This window comes from Suncus etruscus, chromosome 10 (assembly GCF_024139225.1).
Source record: "Suncus etruscus isolate mSunEtr1 chromosome 10, mSunEtr1.pri.cur, whole genome shotgun sequence".
Taxonomy (NCBI): domain Eukaryota; kingdom Metazoa; phylum Chordata; class Mammalia; order Eulipotyphla; family Soricidae; genus Suncus; species Suncus etruscus.
The window spans coordinates 37,536,624-37,562,168 of NC_064857.1; the positions used below are offsets into that span (position 1 = coordinate 37,536,624).

Below are 25,545 nucleotides of genomic sequence, written 5' to 3' on the forward strand. Positions count from 1 at the left end.
GTGGGTCTCAAAGGAATTGCTCCGGTGATCTGGAATGGGACAGCTGAGGGGAAGGATCACTGGCTTCCCGGTAATGTGGAGTCCTAGACCTAGAGCAAGTCCTCTGCATGGAGCCTCACGATACTGAGCACCAGGACCTAGAGTCTTTTGTTTTGTTTTGTTTTAGTTTTTGGGTCACATCCCCCAATGTTCAAGTCTTTACTACTGACTTTGCACTCAAGGTTCACCTCGACTTTGCCTCCTGCGGCCCCCAGGTAAATTAAGTTTGAGACCCCTGACCTAGAGCCTGCCTGCAGATAGTTCAGGAATTTAGATGCTTGCAAGAGAGTCCCTCAAGCACCACCAGGGGTCACTCCTGAGCATAAAATCAGAAACAGCTGGGTATGGCGCCCAAAACAAACAAAAAGTTTATCTATCTACTACCTATATAGATAGATAAGAGATTATAGAAAGATAGGGCCAGAGCACAGCGGTAGGGCGCACACAGCAGATTCAGGACTGACATGGTTCGTATTCCTGGCATCCCATATGGTCCCTTGTGCCTGCCAGGAGCAATTACTGAGAACAGAGCCAGGAGTAACCCCTGAGCGCCACTGGGTGTGACCCCAAAACAAAACAAAACAAAACAAAGCAAAGATAGAAGATAGATAGATGGGTGGATAGATGATAATTAGATAGATAGATAGATAGATAGATAGATAGATAGACAGAAACTCATGATTGAGCTCTTGCCTGGCCTGTGTGACACCCTGGTTCTGGTCCCTCCCTTATACTTCTCAAAAAAGGACATTTGATTGTTTCTCAAAGAGGCTTTTCCCCATCTATCATTTGATGTACAGCCTGTTATCTTAGATATTCCTTGTGGGTCTTTTGTTTTGTTTTGGGCCCACACTCTAATACTCAGGGCCTCTTCCTACTCAAGGCTTGGGCTTGTCACTAGGGTCCCCTGCATGCAAAACATGCACCTGCCATGGAGCCATCACCGCGGTCTCTTTTGGAGACATGTTTTTTTTTTGTGGTTTTTTTTTTTTGGGTCACACCCGGCAGTGCTCAGGGGTTATTCCTGGCTCCATGCTCAGAAATTGCTCCTGGCAGGCACGGGGGACCATATGGGACGCCGGGATTCGAACCGATGACCTTCTGCATGAAAGGCAAACGCCTTACCTCCATGCTATCTCTCCGGCCCCCTCTTTTGGAGACATTTAAGGAAAGACAAGGTTTTCATGGAATTTCACTGTAGTCACAGGAGAGATAGTTCAACAGGTAAGATGCTTACTGCTGCAATACAACCCTTGATGGGGTTGACTGATGGAGGAATGGAGGATGAGGTCTTTCTTCTCCAGCTCAGAGCACGTGTCTGCCAGCCTGTTCAGCGGGCGGTTCTGAGGTGAATGTGATGGGTATAAAGCTAACAGGCAGTCAGGCTTCTGAAGATATCAGCTTTATTCTGTGAATAAGGCTGAAGCCAAAAGCCCCAGAATCGGTCCCAGAAAAAAACCCTTGCCTTCCACAGACCCTTGCTTTTATACATGAGAATCAGGTACCACCCTGGGGGGGGGGCAGAATGCCAGGTCACACCCTAGAGTAGGGCACAGATCAGGGTAGGGTCAGTAACATAATAATCCCATAGAAATATTTACATACACAACACTTACCTAGCACACAACTGACCCAGCTTCAATCCCTGAGCCTCACAACGAGTGATCCCTGAGTGCAGAGCCAGGAGGAGTAAGCCCTGAGACTTGCCCAGTGTGCCCCACTCCCATGCTCTGAGACATGCAATGACTTACCCCCGAACTCTTATGATGTGTGACTAACTTAGGACAGATGTGGACTCTCATGCCCTGAGGCCACACTCCCCCTGGTCTGAGCTCACTGCTATCTCCTCAGCTCTGCTCAGCTTCTGTCTTGGTACCGCCCATGGGCAGCTGTCATCGCTGTCACTCGCTCTGCTCAGGCTGCTCCCCAGGCCCACCTGTGTCAGAGAGTCTTTCCTTTGCTCTACTGAGACCCTCCGGAGCCCGTCTGGACAGATGACGTAGACTGCCTGGTGCAGTTTGGCATCGACAGTGGTGAGTCGCCCAGTCTCTCCTTGGCTGATGACCCTGACCTCCTCTCCTGAGTCCCCGGGTGCCCTTCCACACCCCCCACGAGCCTCGCCTCTCCACTGGGTCCAAACTTTCTGTGGAGTTGCCTCCCAGAAATTTGCTCTAGGAACAGACCCAGGTGTCAGGGACCTGTTGTGGGAGGTGTGGAAGAGCTGGGCCTCCCACCTGGAAGAGAGGTGGACCCCACTATTACCTGCAGGGTGGCCAGAGCCCAGAGTGCCCTCAGGACAGAGGTTGAGGGGAACGAGCCCAGTGTGCCCTCAGGACAGAGGCTGAGGGGAACGGGACTGGGGTGTCTGTCCTCCAACTGCACATGAAATCTGGCACCTCATTGCCTGTAGTCCAACCTGGTGATGACGTGGTGACCGGCTGGCGGCCTGGCTCTGGCTACACCAACATCATGCGAGTGCTGAGTGTGTCCTGAGGTGACCCTTCCTCCCCGACTCCCCTAGCTCCATGTTATGTGCCTCCTACTTACCTTCCTCCCCAGCATCTGCCCCTTAGCTCCATTTCAGGTTCCTGCTGTGGCCCTGAAAGAATGTCCAGTATGCCTTGGCCTCTCAGCCACACCAGCCATACTGTTCCTGTCCCCTCCGATTCCTGGAACTTTAGTCCCACTGAAATGGTACCCCACACTGAGGTACCAAAGAGAAGCAGCATGGCCCGTCCCCACCGGCAGGATTCTAGAGCTCCTTCCGTTTCTTGTCCCAGGCCTCTTTGTATGATCCCTCCTTCTCATCTGGTCACTCCTGATAGCCCCTGCTCCTGGTGGCCTCAGTCTAGCAGGGCCCCCCTTCAGAGACGTCAGAGCATTGTGCTTTGTGCCTGACGGTAGAGTGGACGAACAGTGAAGCTTTTGGGGCACAGGTGAGCTCAGCTTGCTGCCAGCCCCTCAGCCTTCCTCCTGCCACACATAGCTCCTCTGCTGTATTGTCTTGGGGCCACTCCTTGAGTTGTTATGAGGTGGGGCCTAGAGATGCTCCCAGAGGCCTTGCAGTGCTCTGGAGGGAGGCCCAGGCTTTAGGGATGATGCTTGGATCTTGTAGACAGGCTTGGGCTGCGACCTTGGAGCCTGCTCTCCGCCCCACTCCTGCAGCTCACAGCTTTGGGGGCTCCTGAGGCTGCACCCCAGAGGGCCAGGCTTTTGTCCAGCCTCGTGGCCATGCACCTGGCCCTGTTCTGGCGAAACAGCAGGATGGAAACACAAGAAGTTTACACAATAATTTATTTATTGAGGGCTTCCCCGCCATGCACCCTAGGTCATTTTCTGCGCTTATAGATCTTCTGTGCCAGCCCCAGGAAGATGCTCGGTGGCAGGGGCTTCGCATCCTTCTCCACGAGGCTCACAAGGCGATTGTAGCTGTCTTCTTCATACCGTGTGAACACACTGCGCAGATCCATTTCCTCATAGAGCGCCTTCACTTTAGCCACCTTCTTGGGATCCTTCTGCCCATAGTTTTCCTGAAAGGGATTCAGGGTAGGAAAATGGACTTAGCCTCATTCCAGAACCCTCCACTCTCCTCTTCAATTCCTGTCGATGTCTGTCTCCCTTGGCTCTCCCTCCAGTCAATGGGGGGGGGGGTAGGGGGGGGGAAATGTAACACCCGGAAGTTCGCAGTCCCTTACTCCTGGCTCTGCACTCAGGAATCACTCCTGGGGGTGTTCACGGAACCAAGGGGGATGCCGAGGATCCACCCCTAGCATCCTTTACTGGCTGCGCTATCCACCAACCTCACTCTTCAGTTAATTTCAAGTGGCCCTATGGGCTTGAAGCCTCTACCCACTCCTACTGCCCCCACCCCCATCAGATACTGGCTCAGGCCACAGCTTTCTCTAGCCCCACTTCTCAACGTTTGATGCAATTGAAATGTTGGGCATCCTATGGCAGAGCGATAATACAGCTGGTATGGCACTTGTCTTGCATGTGGCCAACCCAGGTTCAATCCCTGGCATTCCATATGGTCCCCAGAGCCTACCAGGAGTATTTTTTGAGGTCACACCCGGCAGTGCTCAGGGGTTACTCCTAACACTACACTGAGAAATCGTTCCGGCAGGCTCGGCAGACTATATGGGATGCCAGGATTCAAACCACCGACGTTCTGCATGCAAGGCAAACGCCCTACCACTGTGCTCTCTCTCTCTGGCCCCGGTGGAGTATTGTTTGAGGAAGCACCAGCAGTAACCTCTAAGTATCACATGGTGTGGCCTAACAACAACAAAATGAAATGTTGGGCCCGAAACATTTTATGCCAAGAGGTTTTGTATATTGGAAGATTGGACACATCCCCGTACTGTACTACAACACTGTCACACTAAATTATAATTTCAAAGTCCCTGGATTTCTGTTCTTGGTCATGTTCTGGTCCCCATCCTTAGCAGTCTGGGCACCTGTAGGATCTGAAGCTGCTCTGGTGAGGCCCGCTGCATACACTGGACCACCAGCCAGCTGCACTTGTTGTCCTCAATGTCGGTGCCAATCTTGCCCGTCACACTGGGGTCCCCAAAGAAGTCCAGATAATCATCCTGGTGAGGGTGGGGTGGAAATACAGAAATGGGGGTCTGATGAGCCTCTGAGAAGGAAGCTGGCACCCACTCTCTGCCAGTGCCTGGCAATACTTACCTGGATTTGAAAGAACTCTCCCATCTCTAGGAGGATTTTCTTGGCATATGCATGAGTCTTCTCATCGTCAATGCCTGCCTACAGTGGAAAAGGGTCTGTTCAGCCAAAGGCACCTGCCCTTTCCTCTCTGTCCTCTCCCATGGTGCCACACCCTTGTACAGCCCCCAAGTCATGCCTCTTCTCCTTTCAAAGATCCCTGGATCAGGGCCAGGGATGTAGCTTTGTGGTAGAGCTCTAGTGGTACATGTTGAGACCCTGGTTAGAGACCCAGCACAGCCAAAGAGAAAACAGCCATTCCTCGATACCACAGTCTAGGAATCTTGATTTGTTTTGTTTTTTTTTTTTGGTTTGGGTCACACCCACAATGCTCAGAGGTTACTCCTGACTCTCCAGTCCGAAATCACGCCTGTGGCATTGCCTGGAATCATATAAGGTCAGTTACATAAAAGGCAAATGCCTTATCTGCCACTGAACTCTCACTCCATCCCAGATTTAAAAAGTTCTGACTAAAGCTAGAGAGATAATACAGCAGGTAGGGAGGGTATTTGCCTTTCATGCAGCTGACTCGGGTTCAATCCCCAGTATCCCTTATGGTTCCCCCAAGTCTGCCAGGAGTAATTCCTGAGTGCAGCTAAAAGTAAGACCTGAGCATCTTTAGGTATGCCCCCACTAAAATAATTAGATATTTCTTTTTTTTGTTTTGTTTGTTTGTTTTTGTTTTTGGGTCACACCTGACAGCGCCCAGGGATTCCTCCTAGCTCTACGCTCAGAAATTCTCCCCCGGCAGTTTGAAACACAGTCCATCTGCATGCAAGGTAAATGCCCTACCTCCATGCTAATTCTCTGGCCCCTAATTAGATAATTCTGACTGATGGACTATTTCCATCCCAACTATTATTTTCTCAGCCTCCCCATGAGTCCTGGGAGAAATAAATCAATTCCCAAGATCCTCACACCATCTCTTCCCTATTTAGTGTTTTTCCCTTATGCTAATCTTTTTTGCCATTTCAAACTTTCACAATGAAAAGGAGACATGAAAAGACAGATCAGAGTCAGCACTACATTCTATGAACTGCCTTCAAATGTACTTTCTGCCTTCTCTGCCAGAATTCACTTTTTGTTTTTATTTTTGGGTGACACCCGGTGACGCTCAGGGGTTACTCCTGGTTATGCGCTCAAAAATCACTCATGACATGGAGGACCATATGGGATGCTGGGGGATCAAAACGTGGTCTGTCCTAGGTTAGCTCATGCAAGGCAAACATCCTACTGCTCACACCACCGCTCCGGACCCCAGAATTCACTCTTTGAGATTCTTCCCATTCAGGTACAGGAGGTACAACTCCAGCACTAAAAATTGCAGGTCATGAGGCGAAGAGATAGATTGGAGGTAGGCTTTTGACTTGTATGAGGAGGTCAGTTGTTCGAATCCCGGCATCCCATATGGTCCGCCGAGCCTGCCAGGAACAATTTCCTTTTCTTTTTTTGTTTTTGTTTTTTTTTTTTGGGTCACACCTGACAGCGCCTCAAGGGTTACTCCTGGCTCCAAAGCTCAGAAATCTTCCCTGGCAGGCTCAGGGGACCATATGGGATGCCAGGATTCAAACCATTGTCCTTCTGCGTCTAAGGCAAACGTCTTACCGCTGTGCTATCTTTCCAGCACCTGGGAGCATTTTCTGAGCATAGAGCCAGGAGTAACCCCTGAGCACTGCCGGGTATGACCCAAAAACAAAACAAAATAACAACAAAAAAATTACAGGTCATTTTTACAAGGCTGAAGTGGAGCGTTTGTGGTTGCTGTTGTATTGGGGTGGTGGGGGTTTCCCAGGCACAGAACCTAGAACTCCTGCATGCAAACCTGCACTCAGCTCTTTGCACATCTCTCCAGCACAAAGTGCAGATTCACTCTGAAGAAGACTGAGAAGAAACTTCTAGTCACTGTACTACACCATGGGCTACTGGCCCAAGCCAAGCCATATACTCCATACTGACGGTGGGACGGAGAGCGTGTACTACTCACCATGTACATGGCAGCAGCCACAGGAAGGTAGAAGGAGTAGAAGGCGGTCTTGTATACGACAATGTCTTTGTACCTGAGCAGGGAAGAAGAGAACCCTCAGGAGGCAAAGCCCAATGAGACACCCCCTCATATATACATATCACGTTGGTCATGTGGTTCCCTCTGCCCCTCTCACCGCTTTTCAGTGAATCTGCCAAGATCCATGCTGTCCTGTGGGGCTGTCATGACATCTAAAGTCTGCCCAACTGCAGTTAGATAGGTCATCTGAAAACAAAGATGGTCTTTAAACCTTTCATTCCTTATTACTAAAGACTGGGCAAAGTCAGGAGGGCAGCAGGACTGACAGGATGCCTAGATCTTAGACCCATCTCTCTCTTCTTCTTGTTCTTTTCTTCTTCTCTATCTGTCTCTTTCTTCCCTACTTTTTTGTTTGTTTGTTTGTTTTTGGGACATGCCCAGCAACGCTCAGGGGTTACTCCTGGCTCAATGCTCAGAAATCGTTCCTGGCAGGCTAAGGGAACCATAAGGGATGCCAGGATTCGAACCACCGATATTATGCATGGAAGGCAAATGCCTTACCTCCATGCTATCTCTCTGGCCCCATCTCTCCCCCACTTTTTCCCTCTCCCTCTCTCTCTTCTCTCTCTCCTACCCTCCGAGTACCAGGCCATGCTTCATTGCCACTACGACGGCCAATCCACTATGGATCCAAAGCCAAGTCCTTTCCTCACTTTCCTCCCCTTCCAGGAAGACCTGGCTGTCTGATCTACTGTTCCCACAAGAGCCTGCAACGCACCTCTAGGAAGAGTTCAATGAGGTTCAGGTAATAGGGCTGATCCCGGCAGCAGCGCTTCAACAGACGATAGATACAGGCCTCCACCATCAGAGAATCATTCACAGCATCCAGACCTATGCCTGGCTGTTCCGGTATAAAGGAAACAAGGTAGGTGGCAGCCCAGACCAGACCCAGGCTTGGCACTTAACAAATCCCCATGGCTTCAGGAAGTCTCCAGGCAGTCCCCCACCCCACCTCCACTTTACCTTCTTATACCAACAGAGCTTCCCCCGGCGAGTTATGGACGAATCCATGATATCATCCATCATGAGGAAGAAAGTTTGGAACTAGAAGATGGAAGAAGAACCCCAGGCTGCTTATCCCTTCTACTGGTGACAATGGCTACCTGTGCTATGCCAGCAGGGTGGTCTGAGGTTGCCTCAGTGTGTTATAGCCTTCTGGAGAGTTCTCAGGCCTCTTTGGGCTCAGGCTTCCCAACTACAAAGTGGGATTAAAACATTCAGTGCTGGGGCTGGAGAGATAGCATGGAGGGTAAGGTGTTTGCCTTTCATGCAGAAGGTCATCGGTTCGAATCCCAGCGTCCCATATGGTCCCCCGAGCCTGCCAGGAGCGATTTCTGAGTACAGAACCAGGAGTAACCCCTGAGTGATGCCGGGTGTGACCCAAAAAAAAAAAAAAACAAAAACAAAAACAAAAACAAAAACAAAAACAAAAAAAAAAAAAAAAAACATTCAGTGCTGGGACCTGAGTGGTGGCGCAAGCGGTAGGGCATTTGTCTTGCACATGCTAGCCTAGGACGGAGCGCAATTTGATCCCCCAGAGTCCCATATGGTCCCCCAAGCCAGGAGTGATTTCTTTATTTTATTTTATTTTATTTTATTTTGGTTTTTGGGCCACACCTGGTGGTGCTCAGGGGTTACTCCTGGCTATCAACTCAGGAATAGCTCCTAGCAGGCACGGGGAACCATATGGGACACCGGAATTTGAACCAACCACCTTTGGTCCTGGGATGGCTGATTGCAAGGCAAACGCCACTGTGCTATCTCTCCGGCCCGCTAGGAGTGATTTCTAAGCACATAGCCAGAAGTAACTCCTGGGCGTCACTGGGTGTGGCCTAATTACTAAAAACAAACAAAAAACATTCAATGTTGAGAGCAGAGAGTAATGGGAAACATCACCTTACCCCTGGAGTAGTTTTTGATCTGTTCTGGCTAGAGCCTGGGCAGCCACACCCAGTGGAGCTTGGCTCAACTTACCCCTGCATCCAGTCATGCCAGGTCTATGACCATGCCTACCCCACTACTTCCGGCTATCCCTGCCTCCAGCTGCTTCCAGATTTGTTCAATCTGACCATCCTTTACTGTCATTTATTGTCATAAAATGATTTATTATCAGAAATATCTATGCTACCCTGGCAGCCAGTCTACCAGAAAATTGACCCAATTTAAAACAAAAAAACAAACAAAAAAACCAAGTAAGAGACCCAAGAGACAAGACAGTACGAAGGTTAAAGTACTTTCAGAGCCGGAGTAATAGCACAGTGGTAGGACATTTACTTTCTATGTAGCCAACCCAGATGGACCCTGGTTTGATTCCCAGCATCCCATATAATTCCCCAAGCCTGCAAGGAGCAATTTCTGAGCATAAAGCCAGGAGTAGTCCCCGAGTGCGGCTGGGAGTGACTCCAAAACCAAAAAATAAAAACATAAAAAGTGCTTGTGTAGTCATCAACTACAGCCAACACACTGGTTTACTCCCTATACCATATCCTGGAGCAGAGCCAGGAATGGCTGCTATGCATGGCCTGAATGACCCCAAAGGCAAAGCAAATAGGGCAGGAGTAAAGCTAGGTAGAGCACATGCCTTGTAAGTATAAGACTGAGTTTGTGGGCCCGGAGAGAGAGCACAGCGGTGTTTGCCTTGCAAGCAGCCGATTCAGAACCAAAGGTGGTTGGTTTGAATCCCGGTGTCCCATATGGTCCCCCGTGCCTGCCAGGAGCTATTTCTGAGCAGACAGTCAGGAGTAACCCATGAGCATCGACGGGTGTGGCCCAAAAACCAAAAACCAAAAAAAAAAAAAAAAAAAAGACTGAGTTTGTTCCTCAGCACCACATAAAAGACACTCACAAACAGGAGAAATCAGGCAGCCCCAGATAACCCCTGGTATCAGAGAGATGAGGAAACATCTGTATTCTCTTGCTAAGAACTCCAGGGAAGATTCCAAGACTTTTGGAAAAGCCAGACCACACTTGCACATCCCAGGGATGAAGAAGAAAAGCTTATTGGGGTTCTACTGTTTGTTAGTTTGTTTTTGCCATACCCAGCAATGCTCAGGGTTGCTCCTGGCTCCACACTCAGGAAATACTCCTTACTGTGCTTGTAGAGACTATATGGGATGCCAGGGATTGATCCCAGGTCAGTCACATGCAAGGCAAGAACCCTATTTGCTGCAATATGACCCTGGGCCTGACTCTGCCAAATTTTATTTTGAGAAGACCACACCCAGCAGTGCTTAGGAGTTATTCGAGGCTCTGTGCTCAGATACTTGAGCACACTCCTGCTAGTCTATAGGGGGAAATATGGGATGCCAGGGATCAAACTCTGGCCAGCATGTGCAAGGCAAATGCCCTACCTGCAGTACAATCACATTGGTCCCAACTCTGCTTTCATCCAATGGTTGTATGTGTCACCAGTCAAGGACTCTGTGGGAGGATGAGTTCACAGGAGGTGCCTCTTTCCTACTTTCCCTCCAGTGTCCCCAGATTAGCAGAGCCCAGGCTGTCTGAATGAAACACACGCAAGCTCTAAGCCCCCACCCTACAGTCAAGCACTGCCTTCAGCACCCTGAACAGCTTTGCAGAACAGCCTCCACTCTTTAGCCCTGAGCATCTGCTGACAACAGCCCAGTAAACTCCTTACTTCCACCAGCACCCCTCAGCCAGATCTCTGGGACATGCACACTGTGCTTCCCTTGACCTCAGCAATGATACTTCAAGCAGCTAAGCAGAGGGCACAAAAAGCACCACACCCAGGCCAGGGTTGGGGTTCCAAAGAGCCCCTTACATGGATGAAGTCCTGCATTCCATCCTGAGATGGGGGAGCCAAAAGCAAGGGTCAGTGTCTTTAAAGATCAACTAACTACACTGCACGACTGTGATCAGAATTCTCTCTCTCTCTCTCTCTCTCTCTCTGTCTCTGTCTCTGTCTCTGTCTCTCTCTCTCTCTCTTTTTGGTTTTTGGGTGACATCCAGCAGCACTCAGGGGTTACTCCTGACTCCAGGCACAGAAATCGCTCCTGGCTGGCACGGGGGTGGGAGGGAAGACATATGGAATGTCGGGAATCGAAAATCCGGGTCAATGCCCTATCGTTGTGCTATCTCTCCAGCCCCCTGTGATCAGAATTCTTTATTTGTAGCAGTGCCAGAGACTGAACTCAGAGCCTCACATGTAGAAGGCATGAACTTGACTTGTGAGCCACGTCGTTGCCCCAGAGAAGGTGACACATCTACAGGGGGATCTTTGCATTGGGTTTTGTTTTCGGTTGAGGGGTCACACCCTGTAGGGTACCTATTTGAGACCCACCCATTTCTGGGAGGGGTCTTGGGAACCGGATAATAGGTGTGACCTTACCTGCAAGACCCGGCCCATTCCTGGGAGGGGTCTTGGAATAGGTAGATAAACCCAGAAGCCAGGGGATTAAAGGTCTTTGCGTTTTTGGCCGTTTCCTTTGGCCCTGGAGATGGCTGAAGTGAGTTAAGACGCAGGGCTAGCCAAGAATGGCTGAATGCTTGAAAGGTTATGAGATAGGCCACACACATGTGGTGAATAGGGCATGAATAAAGTTAATGCTTCCTGAAGCCTGCCTGTGAGTGAGTCTTGTTTACGCCGTTCACCTGGGCCTGGAACCCACCGGCTGAATGGGGTTGCAGAGCCATGTGGCCTGGGGTGGCAGAAAGAAATCCATTGCCATCCACCGCCATCCAGCCCCATCGTTAATTAACTAATGCAACAACACCCCAGTGGTTGCTCAGGGATGGCACCAAGCAACACTTGCCAGTACCCCAGTCTCCACAGCATGCACAGCCCATGAAGCCCCAATTGTCGTTGTTTAAATAATCTTCACAGGTCTGTTCTAATTGGGAAGTAATGGAATACCACATCACCACAAAGTGTTATTTTGGGAAGAAGGGGCTAGGTGCAACAGGCTGTAGCTCTGGGTTATTCTCTACTCAGGCTAAAGGCAGCACTGAGATAGAGCCCCATCCTCCTGCATATAAAGCATGAACTCTGTTTCCCCCCACATAGCTTTCTATGTGCTCTAGCTTTTTAACCCATGTTTCTATCTGTTTAGCTGCTTGTAATCACAAGGAAATAATCAGGGCAGTTCCAGACTGAATTCAGAGCCATTCTTCCAGATTCTGAAGTCAGAAAAGTGAGGCTAAACCTCAGGGATAGATCACACTTCACAGAGTTGAGGCCCTAAGTTTGCTCGCCACCACCAAAAATTGTTTTTCCAAAGGCCGGATAGCACGGAGAGAAGGCTTTTGCCTTGCATGCAGAAGGACCGTGGTCGAATCCCGGCAACCCATATGGTCCCCCGAGCCTGCCGTGGGCGATTTCTGAGCATAGAGCCAGGAGTCGCCCCTGAGCGCTGCCAGGTATGACCCCCCCCAACAAAAAATAATACATATATATATACATAAAAGACAACTCTTACAATTCCCTCCCTAGCAGGAGGAACAGGAAGCAGCCCATAGCCAGGTGTGCAGGGCCTTCTGCTTGGATTCCCAGCCTGAGAACTGTGAGCAGCAAATTCCTTTGATTTATAAGCTATGACATCTTGTGGTTGCATCCAAAGAAAGAGAGTTGAAACTGTGGAAGAGCAATAGGCAAATGTCCTTGTTCTTAGGAAGTGAATACTGAAATTGAAAAATAAGAGGTAGAAGAAAAAGAAGAAGAAATGTGAAGAAAATAGAACAGAGTCAAGGAGTTTGAACAATGAAATCATTCTGGAAGCCATAGCCACACCTAGAGTGATCGAGTTACAGCTGAGAAAAATCCAGAAGGAAGGGTGCAACGGGAGCAGGGCAGAGGTCTGGAAGGACTGCATTTGCAGACTTTGCACCCCAGTCCCAGAGCTCTGCTCAGCACTGCAGAACCTGGAGCCCTTCTCTGAGCACAGTGCCTTCACCCATCTTGGTGTCCAGTTCTCTGAATCCTACTAAGGCCAGAACCAGACACATTCAGGGCCCAAGTGAGTTGGGAATAGGAGACAGGAAGCCTGGAGCAAAGCAGAAACAAAACATTGAAGAAAGCAAACAGATTGTCTCTAAGGAGCCTCAACCCACTCGCACCAATTGTTGTATGCAAGAATCTGGACCAATAGCAATTTTACCAGCAATGCTAGAAATTGGGGCATTTGTGGGGCAATTTTAATTTTTTTTTTCCTTTTTGGGCCATACCCGTGATGCTCAGGGGTTACTCCTGGCTATACGTTCAGATGCTGGGGTATTGAACCAGTCCATCCAAGGCAGCCGTGAAGAAGGCAAATGCCCTACCGCTGCACCACCACTCCGGCCCCTTATTCTATTATTTTTGTTACTGTGGGTGGAGAGACAGCCAACCCAGCAGTGATCAGGCCTATCCTAGGTCTGTGCTCAGAATTCACTCCTGTCAATACTCAGATGATACTGTGTAGAGAAGGGCATCACAGGGTCAGCCACATGCAAGAAAATGCAATTCCTATACTAGCTCTCTATTGCTCAGGGAAATGTCTTCTTTGTGAAATTTAGGGAATTTCATTTTAAAACACTTTCAAAGTCTACCAAGTAATGGGCCGGAGCGGTGACACAGAGGTAGGGCATTTGCCTTGCATGCACTAAAGTAGGATGGACCACGGTTCGATCCCCTGTTGTCCCATATGGTCCCCCAAGCCAGGAGTGATTTCTGAGTGCATAGCCAGGAGTAACCCCTGAGCATCACCAGGTGTGGCCCAAAACAAAAACAATAACAAAAACGACCACAACAAAAATCTACCCAATGAGTTCCAGTTCTCTTTTTTTTTTTCCTTAGGGGGTCACACCTGGTATGCTCAAGGGGTAACTCCAACTCTGTGCTCACAAATGAGCCCTGCTGATGCTCAGGGGGCCATTTATGGGGTTGAGGATCAAACTGGGGTCAGCCACATGCAAAATAGTACCTTACTTCCTGTTCTACTCTCTAGTCTCAAAACCTGCAATTTGAACCTGTAGATCTTGCCCAGAGACCAGATCTCCTCTAGTCTTGACAAGGATTTCCTTCCAAAGGATGGAGTGACAGTACAGCGGATAGGGTGCTTGCATGGACTCAGCCAGGATTTGATCCCTGGCACCTCATAGGGTCCCCAAACACTATGATTACACAGTCAGGAGTAAGCCCTGAGCAACATCAAATGTGGGAAAAAGAAAAGAAGGAAGGAAGGAAAGGAGAAAGGAAGAAAGAAGAAAGAAAAAGGAAGGAAAGAGAAAAAGAAAAAAGGAGGGAACCAGTTCTCTTTTTGAAGGGAGGGTTCCTCCCTGGGATTCTAGGCCAAGAGTACCTGTAGTTCAATCAGGCACCAAGGATTTGGTGCTCTGAGAGTCCTGCAGAGTGAAAGACCACCAGGGTCAACCCCATGGTGTCCAGGCATGGCCGGCTGTATGCAAAACCCATGCTTGTACTCCAGGCCCTGTGCCAGTTCTCGATCTCCAAGGAAGACTGCTTCCCTGGAAGAATGTGGCCACTAGCTGCTGTCCTCTGTGAGAGGAAAGAGGCAACACCCCTCTCCCAGCTCTAAGGCTGAGCTTGTAGCCTAGGAGGGCAACAGAAAACCACCCTCAAAAAATGTTCAGGCTCTGCCACCCCACCCCACTCCACCCCAGGGCACCATGAGTCTGCCCTTCAGCCCTTCACCCATGCCTCTCACCAGTTCCACACACCAGCCCACAATGAGGGCACGCTCGATATTCTTGGCATCTTGCTTCTTGGGCCCGACCAGTGCCCGGTAGGTGGCCACCACTGTCATGCCCCGATTGTATTTGCCCCCAAGCGTGTTGTACTCCAGGATCTGCGGAGGCAAAGGGGAGTAAGGGAAAGATGGAGACACAGAGGACCCAGGATACAGTCCTCCTGGTCCCTCCCACCATGCAACATGAATCCCTCCTCCCCTTGGCTTCTCCCCCCAATCTTGGACCACAGTTAGAAGAGTGCTCCTCCAGGGGCCAGAGAGAGAGCATGGAGGTAAGGCGTTTGTCTTGCATGTAGAACGTCATTGGTTCGAATCCTCGCATCCCATATGGTCCCCCGAGCCTGCCAGGTGCAATTTCTGAGTGCATAGCCAGGAGTAACTCCTGAGCGCTGCTGGGTGCGACCCAAAAACTAAAAAAAAAAAAAAAAAAAAAAAGAGTGTTCCTTATGGGCTACCTTTTCAATCTGAGTGCTGCCAGGTGTGGCCCAAAAACCAAATAAGTAACATTAAAAAATTTTCTCTCCCCTGTGGCCAGATCAATAGCAGAGTCAATAAAACTTTTTCCTTGTATACAACTGACCAGGGTTCATCCCCAACATCCTTTATGGTCTGCCAGGAGGAATTTCTCAGCACAGAGCCTGGAGTACACCCTGAGCACCTCTGGATGAGGCCCAAAAGCAAAATAAATAAATAAATAAATAAAAACAAAAATTCCTCTCCCTGGATCATGCAGAGTGAAATCAGAAGTCGCAAAACTGGCTTAGAATGATCTCTCTCATATGAGGGACTAAAGACACTTCCTAGGGGACTGTCAACTGTCCCATGGTAACAGAATAAATAGCAGTGGAATGGGCATGGGAAGAAGTTTGGGAAGGGAACACCAAGAATCGTGAAGGGGCTTGTGCTTCCCAGAGGTAAGGTGAGAGGCAGGAGGAAAACTGGGGACATTGGCACTGGTGTAAAGAGTGGTATTAGAACATTGTATGCTCAAAATTCAATCGCAAATGTCTTTGTAATGTTGTAACTCACAGTGACTCCATTTAAAAAAATAAATATATCCCTCTCCTAGGCAGGCAATCTGACTCAGTGATTAGTATGATCACTGAGATCAATATGATCTCCCGCCTGCAGATCCTGTGCTCAGCTCAACCATATGCTGCTCCTGGCCAGCTCCTCCATCTGCACTTGAAAAGCCACTTCAGTGCCAAGTCTGGCAAGAGGGGAACTCTAGAGGAACCCCACCAATGTGGCTCTAGTGGACCTGTCACTTTACTGCCTCTCCACAGGAAATTATTTTAGGAAGGCTTCCCCCGTCTATATCCCCATGTTGCCAATCTCTGCATCCTGGATACCAAGCAGAACAAGGAGTCAGCAGAGCCAGAAACACAGAAAAAGTGCTTGCTTGCACATGGCTGATTCAATTTCAATCCCATAAGGTTTCCTAAGTCCACCATCGGTGATCCTTGAGTGCAGAGCCAGAAATAAGCCCTGAGTATTGCCAGGTAGCAAAAAAAAAAAAAAAAAAAAAGTAATACTTTTACTTGTTTCTCCAAAAGAATAAAAACTAGGCTTCCTGGTAGTAAGATCACTGGTAGTAGTTCCTTATGGGGTCTCTGAGGTGACACCGGTAATGCACAGTCCTGGCCAAGGGGATCCCTCATGATTTCTGGACCCCCAACTTCTCTTCCTCAAGAAACCAAGGGTCTGGAGCCAGAGCGGTAGCACAGCGGTAGGGCATTTGCCTCGCACACGGCCAACCCAGGACAGACCTCAGTTAGATTCCCAGCGTCCCATATGGTCCCCCTTGCCTGCCAGAAGCGATTTCTGAGCATGGAGCCAGGAATAACCACTGAGCACTGCCAGGTGAGACCCAAAAACCACACACACACAAAAAGAAACCAAAGGTCTGGAGCTAGAGCGGTAGCACAGTAGTAGAGCATTTGCCTTGCACATGGCCAACCCAGGACATACCTCAGTTAGATTCCCAGCATCCCATATGGTCCCCTTTGCCAGCCAGAAGCAATTTCTGAGTGCAAAGCAGGAGTAACCCCAGAGTGCTGCCGAGTATGGCCCAAAAACCAACCAAACAATAAATAAACTGCTTTTAAAAAAAAGAAAGCAAGGGTCAAGTCTTTACCCCAGGAGCCTCCATCCCCAAGCCCAGCTGTTTCGGGGTTCACTGGAACCACAAGGAAGAACAGGAAGTCAGGAAGTCCAAGAGGTGGCCCAAGCTCCCCCAAAGACCATCCCATGAAAGCTGCTCCTATAGTCACTGCACCCCACCTACGTCCCGTGGCCTCACCTCCTTGAGACGGGTGATCACATCTCCTATCTCAGGGTGGTCCAGGTCATCTTCTGTCAGCAACTTAACAATCTCAGGGAAGTACTGGAGGAATTCCTGCTTCTCTTGGCTAACTGCATCTGAATTCTTGCCTCCATTCATTCTGGAAGAGGGAAGTGATCTGAAGAGAGAGGGGACAAGTCAGAAGAAACGGGCCAATGCAACCCTCCCCAGAACCCCTCACTCCCCCACACTCACCAAGGCTCCTTGTCCACGCCTGGCACCAGCGGACAGTGTGCCAGGCCCCCGGCACTGAGCACCCGTGCCCTAGGGAGGGCCGCCGCAGGAGTCTGAGACACCTCTCTCGGGATTCCCAGTAAGGGGCTAGTGGCAAGAAGACCCCTACAGACCTCAGCCAGCAGGACAGGGGCATCCTGGGGGGTGGCCTAGGGAGGGGGCACCGTGCAGATGCACAGGGGCAGCTCCAACTTCTCTCTGCCTTTGGAGCTACAATACCCAGCCCTCTTCTGCAGGGGGAGAGGCTTTACAGACCAAAGGAAATGCAATGGACTACAAACTATGGCGCTCTGCTTAAAATATCATCAATCTTTTCTCCTCTTATCACTCAACTCTTTCTTCAGGGAACCAGAGGGATTGCCACCCATTAGATTTCCTTGGCGTGCATCTAGAATAGTCCAGTTTTAAAAACCTCACCAGTGGGACCTGCAATGGCCTTTATATCACATTTCCTAAAAAATAAAACGTGCTCTGGGAGGTAGAATGATGAACCAGGCAGTAAGCAAGGAGGAGGCCGGAGCAGTGGCACAAGTGGTAGGCGTTTGCCTTGCAAGTGGCTGATCCAGGACAGACCATGGTTCGATTCCCAGCGTCCCCTAGGGTCCCCCAAGCCAGAAGTGATTTCTGAGCCAGGAGTAACCCTTGAGCATCACCGGGTGTGACCCCAAAACCAAAAGAATAAAAAATAAAAAGAGAGAGAGCTAAGTCTAAAGGCTTTGTGTACCATTAAATCCTGGCATCCTGGGGATCATGTCTCTTTCACGCACACATGCAAAACGAGGAAACCAGGCAGGTCTCCAGACCCCGCTCAGCCCCAGGTCAAGTTCGTGGCCACTCTCACCTGGTCCAGGGCGCAGTCCGCGGGTGGCACCGATGCCCGGCCGGCTGATGCTAAAAATCAACAACCGCGTGGCGATCGGCCTTCTGGGTCGAGTAGTTCTCGCTCTCCCCGCATTAACGACAGGAAATAGCCTGATGGACTACAACTCCCAGTATGCCATGGGGCGACGGGGCGGACGCAAACTAGCGTGTGCTTGGTGTGCGGGGCTTAGTGGCCGCTGATTGGCTGTGCCGCCTCGGACGATCAGGGCCTGTTCGAGACAGCCAATGAGGAGTGGCGCCCGGGGTTTGGCGAAAGGCCGTGTGAACCGAGAGTGAGTCCAGGGTGTGGTGCCCCTGGAGGTACTAATGAGAACCCACCCTGGTTGAAATGCCGTCCACTCTCGCGCGTGTTGTCACTCTCTTGCACAACTAGATTTGCATCATCTATTTTTTGGGGGGGGGCGGGGGTCACACCCGGCAGCGCTTAGGGTTCACTCCTGGCTCAACACTCAGAAATCGCCCCTGGCAGGCACGGGGGACCATATGGGATGCCGGGATTTGAACCACTATCCTATGGACGCAAGGCAAACGCCTTACCTTCATGCTATCTCTCCGGCCCCTTGCATCTATCTTTCTGCTAGGCAGCATGACATGAAGAGAAAGCAGAGAAATGTTCTAGATTTACATCTTTATGCTTCGTTTGACTTGCAAGCTTCTCTGAGCCGGCAGTTGGCTTTCTTGAAGCTGCCTGTGAAGTGGGGATAATAAATTAATAGATTTAAGATGTTGAAAGGACTTGACAAAGACTCAGAACAGAATCTGTCTCTGTCTCTGTCTGTCTGTCTGTCTGTCTGTCTGTCTCTCACACACACACACACACCTCCTCTTTCCATTCCTAGATCCCATAAACTCTTTATCCATTATCGTTCCCAAACTCCAGTAAGTTAACTTCTCTGGCCAACCGCAGGTTCAATACCCTGCACCCCCAATGTTCCCCAGGAATGATCTCTGAGCACAGATCTTGGATTAAGCCTAAACACCACGGGTGTGTTCCCCCCCCCCCAGGCCCCCTTTAAACCAAAAAAATGAAGTAAAATAAGTTAGCAATACTGCATCCAATAATGAAATACACATAAAGAAATATACATAATAGAGCAATGAAGAAGTCTTGAGCCTAAAAGCGGCTCAGGAAGCCAGTGGCAGCAATGTGATTTGTCAAGTTGAGAAATCCATCAACTACTATTGCTTGAATGAGATGGCAAGACTCAACTCCACGAAGGAGATATGTCTGGTGATCCACAGGTGTGTCTACAATGTCACCCACTTTCTTAATGAGCATCCTGGTGGAGAGCAGGTTCTGCTGGAACAAGCTGGAGCAGATTCCAGTGAAAGCTTTGAAGATATGGGCCACTCCTCAGATGCCAGAGAAATGCTGAAGCAGTACTATATCAGTGATGTGCACCCGAATGACCTTAAACCTTCAAAAAAAAAAAATCTGTGTCAAAGTTGCTGGTCATATTGGATCTTCCCCATTATAGGCACTGTTCTCTTAGGTTTCTTTCTTTTTTTTGGGGGGGGGGGGTCACACCCGGCGGTGCTCAGGGGTTACTCCTGGCTGTCTGCTCAGAAATAGCTCCTGGCAGGCAAGGGGGACCATATGGGACACCGGGATTCGAACCAAACACCTTTGGTCCTGGATCAGCTGCTTGCAAGGCAAATGCGCTGTGCTATCTCTCCGGGCCCTCTCTTAGGTTTCTTTTACCAGTACTTCACATCATAAATCTGGTGGCTCAATCCTGAGCATCCCTATCATATAGTCCTCTAAGCATGCCAGGAGCGATTTCTGAGTGTAGAGCCAGGAGTAACCCTGAGCACTGCAGGTGTAACCCAAAAATAAAAAATAAAAAAATAAAAGACATTAATTTGTTAAGACATTCTTTGGTTTGCTCAGAGGTTACTCCTGACTATGCGCTCAGGAATCGTTTGGAGAACCATATGGGATGCCGGGGGAACGAAACTGCGGTCCGTCTTAGGCTAGTGTGAGCAAGGCCAGTTTGGCCCCCGTCTGAAGAATTTTACCAGAAAATCTTTTTTGTTTGTTTGTTTGTTTGTTTTTTGGGTCACACCCAGCTATGCTCAGAGGTTACTCCTGGCTATCTGCTCAGAAATAGCTCCTGGCAGGCACGGGGGTCCATGTGGGACGCTGGAATTCGAACCAATCACCTTAGGTCCTGGATTGGCCGCTTACAAGGCAAACATCGCTGTGCTATCTCTCCGGCCCCTTACCAGAAAATCTTGATGCTTTATGTCTACTGGCTAACTTTAACCCGTCTTTTACAAAAAGGTTCAAAATTGATCCAACGTAGACTAGTTACTCTGCTTACCACTTTCAGATAGTTAAATGTTAGAATGTGGGTAGTTGTGGCCAGAGAATGTTTTCTGTGTCATCTCTTACTACCTCGTTGGCAACTCCAATTTAGGGTTTTGTTTTGTTTTCTATTGAGAATAAGAATAAATAAAAAAAAAGACCAAACTGAGAAAAAAAGAATGAAAGAAGAAAAAAAAAAAAGAAAGAAAAAGAAATAATCTACATAGTAAAGAAATACACCTAAAGAAATAACATATCCCCCTTATGTCTTTCGAATAAGTCTGAGGGGGACAGAATCCGAATTACTGCTTCAGCCTACAGGTGAATGATCTGTAGATAACAGGGAGGCGTCTGGCTGCAGTCATGGGCCAAGACATGTCCTTGAGCCAAGACCTAGTCAAACTGCCAAATCAGGTCATGGGTGGCAGTTCACGGAGTTGATAAATGGAAATGGGGGACGTGGGGTGGTGCTCCAGGTCAAAAGGGGTATAGACCGTAGGGATAAAAGGGGTATATAGGGAGGGCAAAAATTTCTGGATAAGTGAACATAGGGTAACCATAGAAAAGGTTTTGTAGAGAAGCAGGGGAGGGGGAAGGTGATGCAACAAAGATGGACATAACACACACACACACACACACACACACACTACAGATCAACATATTGTTCAATAAGTTATAGCTGTAAAACTGACCCACAGGAACAGGTCAAAGCACTTCATAAATTTAAAACCCAAAGGTAAGGTGGAGAGGAAAATTTCGAATTTCTAGTAATTATTGCTGATGAAGGTAGATTTGGCTGTAAAAGTGTCATAGGTTATATAGTATATCATTCTCAAAACAATCAGCTGTTTTTGTTTGTTTGTTTGTTTGTTTTGGTTTTGGGGTCACACCTGGCAGCGCTCAGGGGTTACTCCTGGCTCTATGCTCAGAAATCGCTCCTGGCAGACTCGGGGATGCCGGAATTCGAACCACCGGAATTCGAACCACCAAACTTCTGCACGCAAGGCAAACACCTTGCCTTCATGCTATCTCTTCAGTCCCAGTTTTTGTTTTGTTTTGTTTTTGTTTTGGGGCCATACCCATCAGTGCTCAGGGGTTATCCTGGCTCTGCGCTCAAAAATCCCTTCTGGCAGGTTCAGTGAACCATATGGAATGTTGGGGGTCAAGCCCAGGTCTGTCCCGGGTCAGCCACATGCAAGGCAAGTACCCTACTGCTGTGCTATCACTCCAGTTCCTTCAGATTCTGTCTTAAGCATGTCACAAAAGCTTTTATCAGAATTTTCTAAATAATTTTATATTGAACACTGTAACAAGAATCTAGATTTAGCCAGAGAAATAGCACAGTGGCGTTTGTCTTGCAAGCAGCTGACCCAGGTCCTAAGGTGGTTGGTTCGAATACCGGTGTCCCATATGGTCCCCCGTGCCTGCCAGGAGCTATTTCTGAGCAGATGGCCAGGAGTAATCCCTAAGCACTGCTGGGTGTGGCATGAAAAACAAAAAACACCCAACAAAACAAAACAAAAAAAACCAAAAACAAAAGAAAAATAAACAAAAAGAGTTGTTAAGACATTAATTTGTGGTGCTGGAGAAATAACATGAAGATAGGGCATTTGCCTTGCATGCAGGACCGTTGTTCAAATCCCAGCATCCCATATGGTCCTCTGAGATGCCAGGAGCAATTTCTGAGCATAGAGCCAGAAGTAATCCTTGAGCACTGCCAGGTGTGACCCAAAAATAAAAAGAAAAATAAAAAAAACATTCATTTGTTAAGACATTCTTTATTTTTTGGTTTTTGGGCCACAACCAATGATGCTCAGAGGTTACTCCTGGCTTGAGGGACCTAATGGGATGTGGGGGGATCAAACCACAGTCCGTCCCAGACGCCTTACCATTTACGCCACTGCTCTGACCCCCCCTTTTTTAATGAAGACATTCTTTTTTTTGGTTTTTGGGCCACACCCGTTTGACACTCAGGGGTTACTCCTGGCTTTGCGCTCAGAAATCGCTCCTGGCTTGGGTGGACCATATGGGATGCCAGGGAATCCAACCGAGGTCCATCCTATGCTGGCGCTTGCAAGGCAGACACCTTACCTCTAGCGCCACCTCTCCGGCCCCTATTAAGACATCTTTTTTTTTTTTTTTTTTTTGTGGTTTTTGGGTCACACCCGGCAGTGCTCAGGGGTTATTCCTGGCTCCAGGCTCAGAAATTGCTCCTGGCAGGCACGGGAGGACCATATATGGGACGCCGGGATTCGAACCGATGACCTCCTGCATGAGAGGCAAACGCCTTACCTCCATGCTATCTCTCCGGCCCCTATTAAGACATCTTATGATGAGCATTATAATAAGAGTTTGGAGTATAGAACTCTGTAATGAGTATCTAGGGTGTCCAACTTTTTTTTGTTTGTTTTTTTGGAGGGGCCACATCCACAATGCTCAGGGATTACTCCAGGCTCTGCACTCAGAAATTGCTCTGGCAGGCTTGAGAGACCATCGGGGATGCCAAAACTGTTGCAAGGCAAATGACCTGCTGCTGTGCTATCACTCCAGCCCAGGTGGCCAAATTTTTACTCCATAGACCTCTGTGAACAAAAATATTAGAAATTTATTGCAGACATATCAATTTGAAGTTTTTTTTTTTTTTTTTTTTTTGGTTCACACCCGGCAGCGCTCAGAAATTGGTCCTGGCAGGACTGGGGGACCATATGGGATGCCAGGATTCGAACCACCGTCCTTCTGCATGCAAGGCAAACACCTTACATCCATGCTATCTCTCTGGCCCCTTAAGTTTCTTTCTTTCTTTTTTTTTTTTTTTGTTTTGTTTTTGGGCCACATCAGGTGACACTTAGGGGTTACTCCTGGCTAGGTGCTCTGAAATTGATTCTGGCTTGGAGGGCTCGGGGCATCAAATGGCATGCTGGGGATCGAACCCAGGTCCATCCCAGGCCCGCCATCTGCAAAGCAAGCACCCTACCACTGTGCTATCTCTACAGCTTTTGGATTTGATTTCCTTTTTTTGAATTATGATTTCAGGGTCATAGCCCAGCAGGGTAATTGCCCACTGTCTGCCTTTGATTATCAGAGCAGTTATTAACTCTAAATGTGGCACAACAGTGTGAGACTGTTATTTTCTTTTTTTTATTTAATAATATATTTTTATTTTAATCATAATGGCTTACATATTGTTGACAATAATATTTTAGGTACATATTAACATAAAATCAGGGGAATTCCCATCACCGAATTGTCCTCCCTCCACCTCCGTTCCTGTCCTGCCTCCCATATCCTCCTTCCTCACCCCCAGATCTGCTAGCATGAATGGTTTCCTCTGTGCCTAGCTTACTACTTACTGATCTTACACCTGTTTGGTTTTGGTATCTCCCTTATTTCCCTCTCTAATTGGGAGGCGGGACTAGATAGTTCAAGTTATGTGGTTTTGTTTGAAGAAAAGAAAAGTAATGGGGGCCGGGCGGTGGCGCTCGAGGTAAGGTGCCTGCCTTACCTGCGCTAGCCTAGGAGACGGACCGCGGTTCGATCCCCCGGCGTCCCATATGGTCCCCCAAGCCAGGAGCGACTTCTGAGCGCATAGCCAGGAGTAACCCCTGAGCGTCACCGGGTGTGGCCCAAAACCCAAAAAAAAAAAAAAAAAAAAAAAAAAAAAGAAAAGTAATAAACTGGCGTAAAAATCAAAAACGTCGAAAATGGGCAGAGTCCTTCTAGAGGCTCTCATCCTCGGTTTGAGAGACAAAGGGGAAAAAGAAGGTGAAACACCACAACAGTACAAAAAAGAAGTGTCAAATAAAATATCCAGTGAGTACTCCAACAATAAAAATAAGCACCACATAAAAGCCATGGTCTTGAGAAGAAAAACATGGCATAGCGCATAAAGGAAGAAGAGAAAAGAAGAAAAATAAATAAATAAAAATGGAGACAACAGCTTCAATATCCACACAAAAACAAATAAATCGACAAAAACTAGATAAATAAATATATAAAAATTATAATAAAATAAAAATGTTTTGTGCTTTTTGCCTAGTCTAGGGTTTGATCTATGACCTGCACAACAATCATGATCTCTAATTCCAGAGGTCTAACTGAGACAATAGTAACTGAATGGCTCTTCTGATAACATAATGAAAGAGGCTACCCCTCTGGGTGGGGCTCCGAACTTTGGCCTCCCAGCTTCTTGAAGGATCTCTCCTTCCTGGGAACCAGGAGTCTAGTAGCATGGGGTTCCGCAGGCCTCTGCCAGCCGGAGGCCTTCTTAACCAGGCCTCCCACCTTCTTGAAGTCACTGACAATCTCTTTCCAGTCTATATTTTCAAAATCGAGCGGGGGCTAGTGCCCCCGCGCACACAGGATACATTAATAGTACTCACTATCATTGAATTATTTTTTTATGTATGCAGAATGTCCATTTTGTACTCTGCCCTTTTGCACACCCCTACAAAAGATCATTTTTTCTTTAACTTCCTTAACCCCTATCATCATCACTCCTCATTTACTCTTTCTGACTTAAGTACTGTAGAGTCCTAAGTCACAGACCAAAGTGGTGTCCTGGTGTTAACTCCCACCCAACTATTCCAAAAGGCATAAAAAGGACACGTATGTCTTTTCAACATTTTATGGGTGTTTTCTTTGACGGCTATAACTTTTGCTGAATATTTTCTTACACAGTGACGATCCTCCCCCCCCCCCCTTTTATCTTCTCTTTGTTAACTGCTCAATATGGAATTTGGTGTGAAAGAATCCCTCAGTTGAATGCTTATGTTTGAACCAAGTCATGGGTATTGTTGGACGTGTTCTTACGCCCCCATATACTCAGATAACACCACATGGCTTTATTGCTTGTTTGCTTAGGCACACTAAAAAGGGAAAATACTATACATACCAATAAGTTCTTATCTAATAGAGATGGGAACACACAAATCTTGTAGTGCAATGGGACCTTACACCCTTAACATTGACATAAAGACCTGGCACAGGCCTCAGAAGAATGGGCATTCTCCATTCACCCCTGATCTAGAGAAGACATCTACAAAACATCCAAGGTTGTCTATAACATCACCTGGAGGCAATCCTCTACCAGGGAAGACCCTACAGCTGCTCTGACATCGATCTACTCAAAAGAGACTTCCCTTAACACTGAGAAGATTTAACAAGAACAATGACCTGTTTACTGGACAGGGCTTGCTGTATTGCCCCTTAATTGTGAGGTGAAACTAGAGGATACTCCATACCAGCCTGA

The 25,545-nt window shown here is 48.3% G+C and overlaps 3 protein-coding genes across 9 annotated transcripts in view; 1 reads left to right on the plus strand and 2 right to left on the minus strand.

The window, feature by feature from the left end:
• Nucleotides 1-25,545, plus strand: part of RUSC1 (RUN and SH3 domain containing 1) — a 148,123-nt gene that overhangs the window by 111,782 nt on the left and 10,796 nt on the right. The window lies entirely within an intron of this gene.
• The window catches only part of LOC126020739 (farnesyl pyrophosphate synthase-like), a 340,408-nt gene that overhangs the window by 83,081 nt on the left and 231,782 nt on the right, over nucleotides 1-25,545 (minus strand). For all 4 annotated transcript variants that reach the window (XM_049782296.1, XM_049782295.1, XM_049782293.1 and 1 more), the window contains exon 2: nucleotides 17,965-17,991. The gene's annotated coding sequence lies outside the window, so the exon portion shown is untranslated. The remainder of the gene's footprint in view (nucleotides 1-17,964; nucleotides 17,992-25,545) is intronic.
• Nucleotides 3,320-17,036, minus strand: LOC126020738 (farnesyl pyrophosphate synthase-like). The gene is made up of 9 exons (XM_049782292.1): nucleotides 16,832-17,036; nucleotides 14,488-14,628; nucleotides 7,790-7,870; nucleotides 7,545-7,667; nucleotides 6,924-7,012; nucleotides 6,749-6,821; nucleotides 4,729-4,806; nucleotides 4,497-4,631; nucleotides 3,320-3,569 (listed from the first exon to the last, which is right to left on the minus strand). The coding sequence occupies exons 1-9, from the start codon at nucleotides 16,970-16,972 to the stop codon at nucleotides 3,369-3,371; spliced, it is 1,062 nt and encodes a 353-aa protein (XP_049638249.1). The 5' UTR covers nucleotides 16,973-17,036; the 3' UTR covers nucleotides 3,320-3,368.

What these genes read in the sequence shown, in the direction of transcription:
- LOC126020738 (XM_049782292.1), bottom strand. Translation starts at nt 16,972, where the DNA reads ATGAATGGAGGCAAGAATTCAGATGCAGTTAGCCAAGAGAAGCAGGAA. An exon ending in TGATCACCCGTCTCAAGGAG is followed by an intron (nt 14,629 to 16,831) that starts GTGAGGCCACGG and finishes TTGCCTCCGCAG; the next exon opens with ATCCTGGAGTACAACACGCT. An exon ending in GAGAGTTCTTTCAAATCCAG is followed by an intron (nt 4,632 to 4,728) that starts GTAAGTATTGCC and finishes CACCCTCACCAG; the next exon opens with GATGATTATCTGGACTTCTT.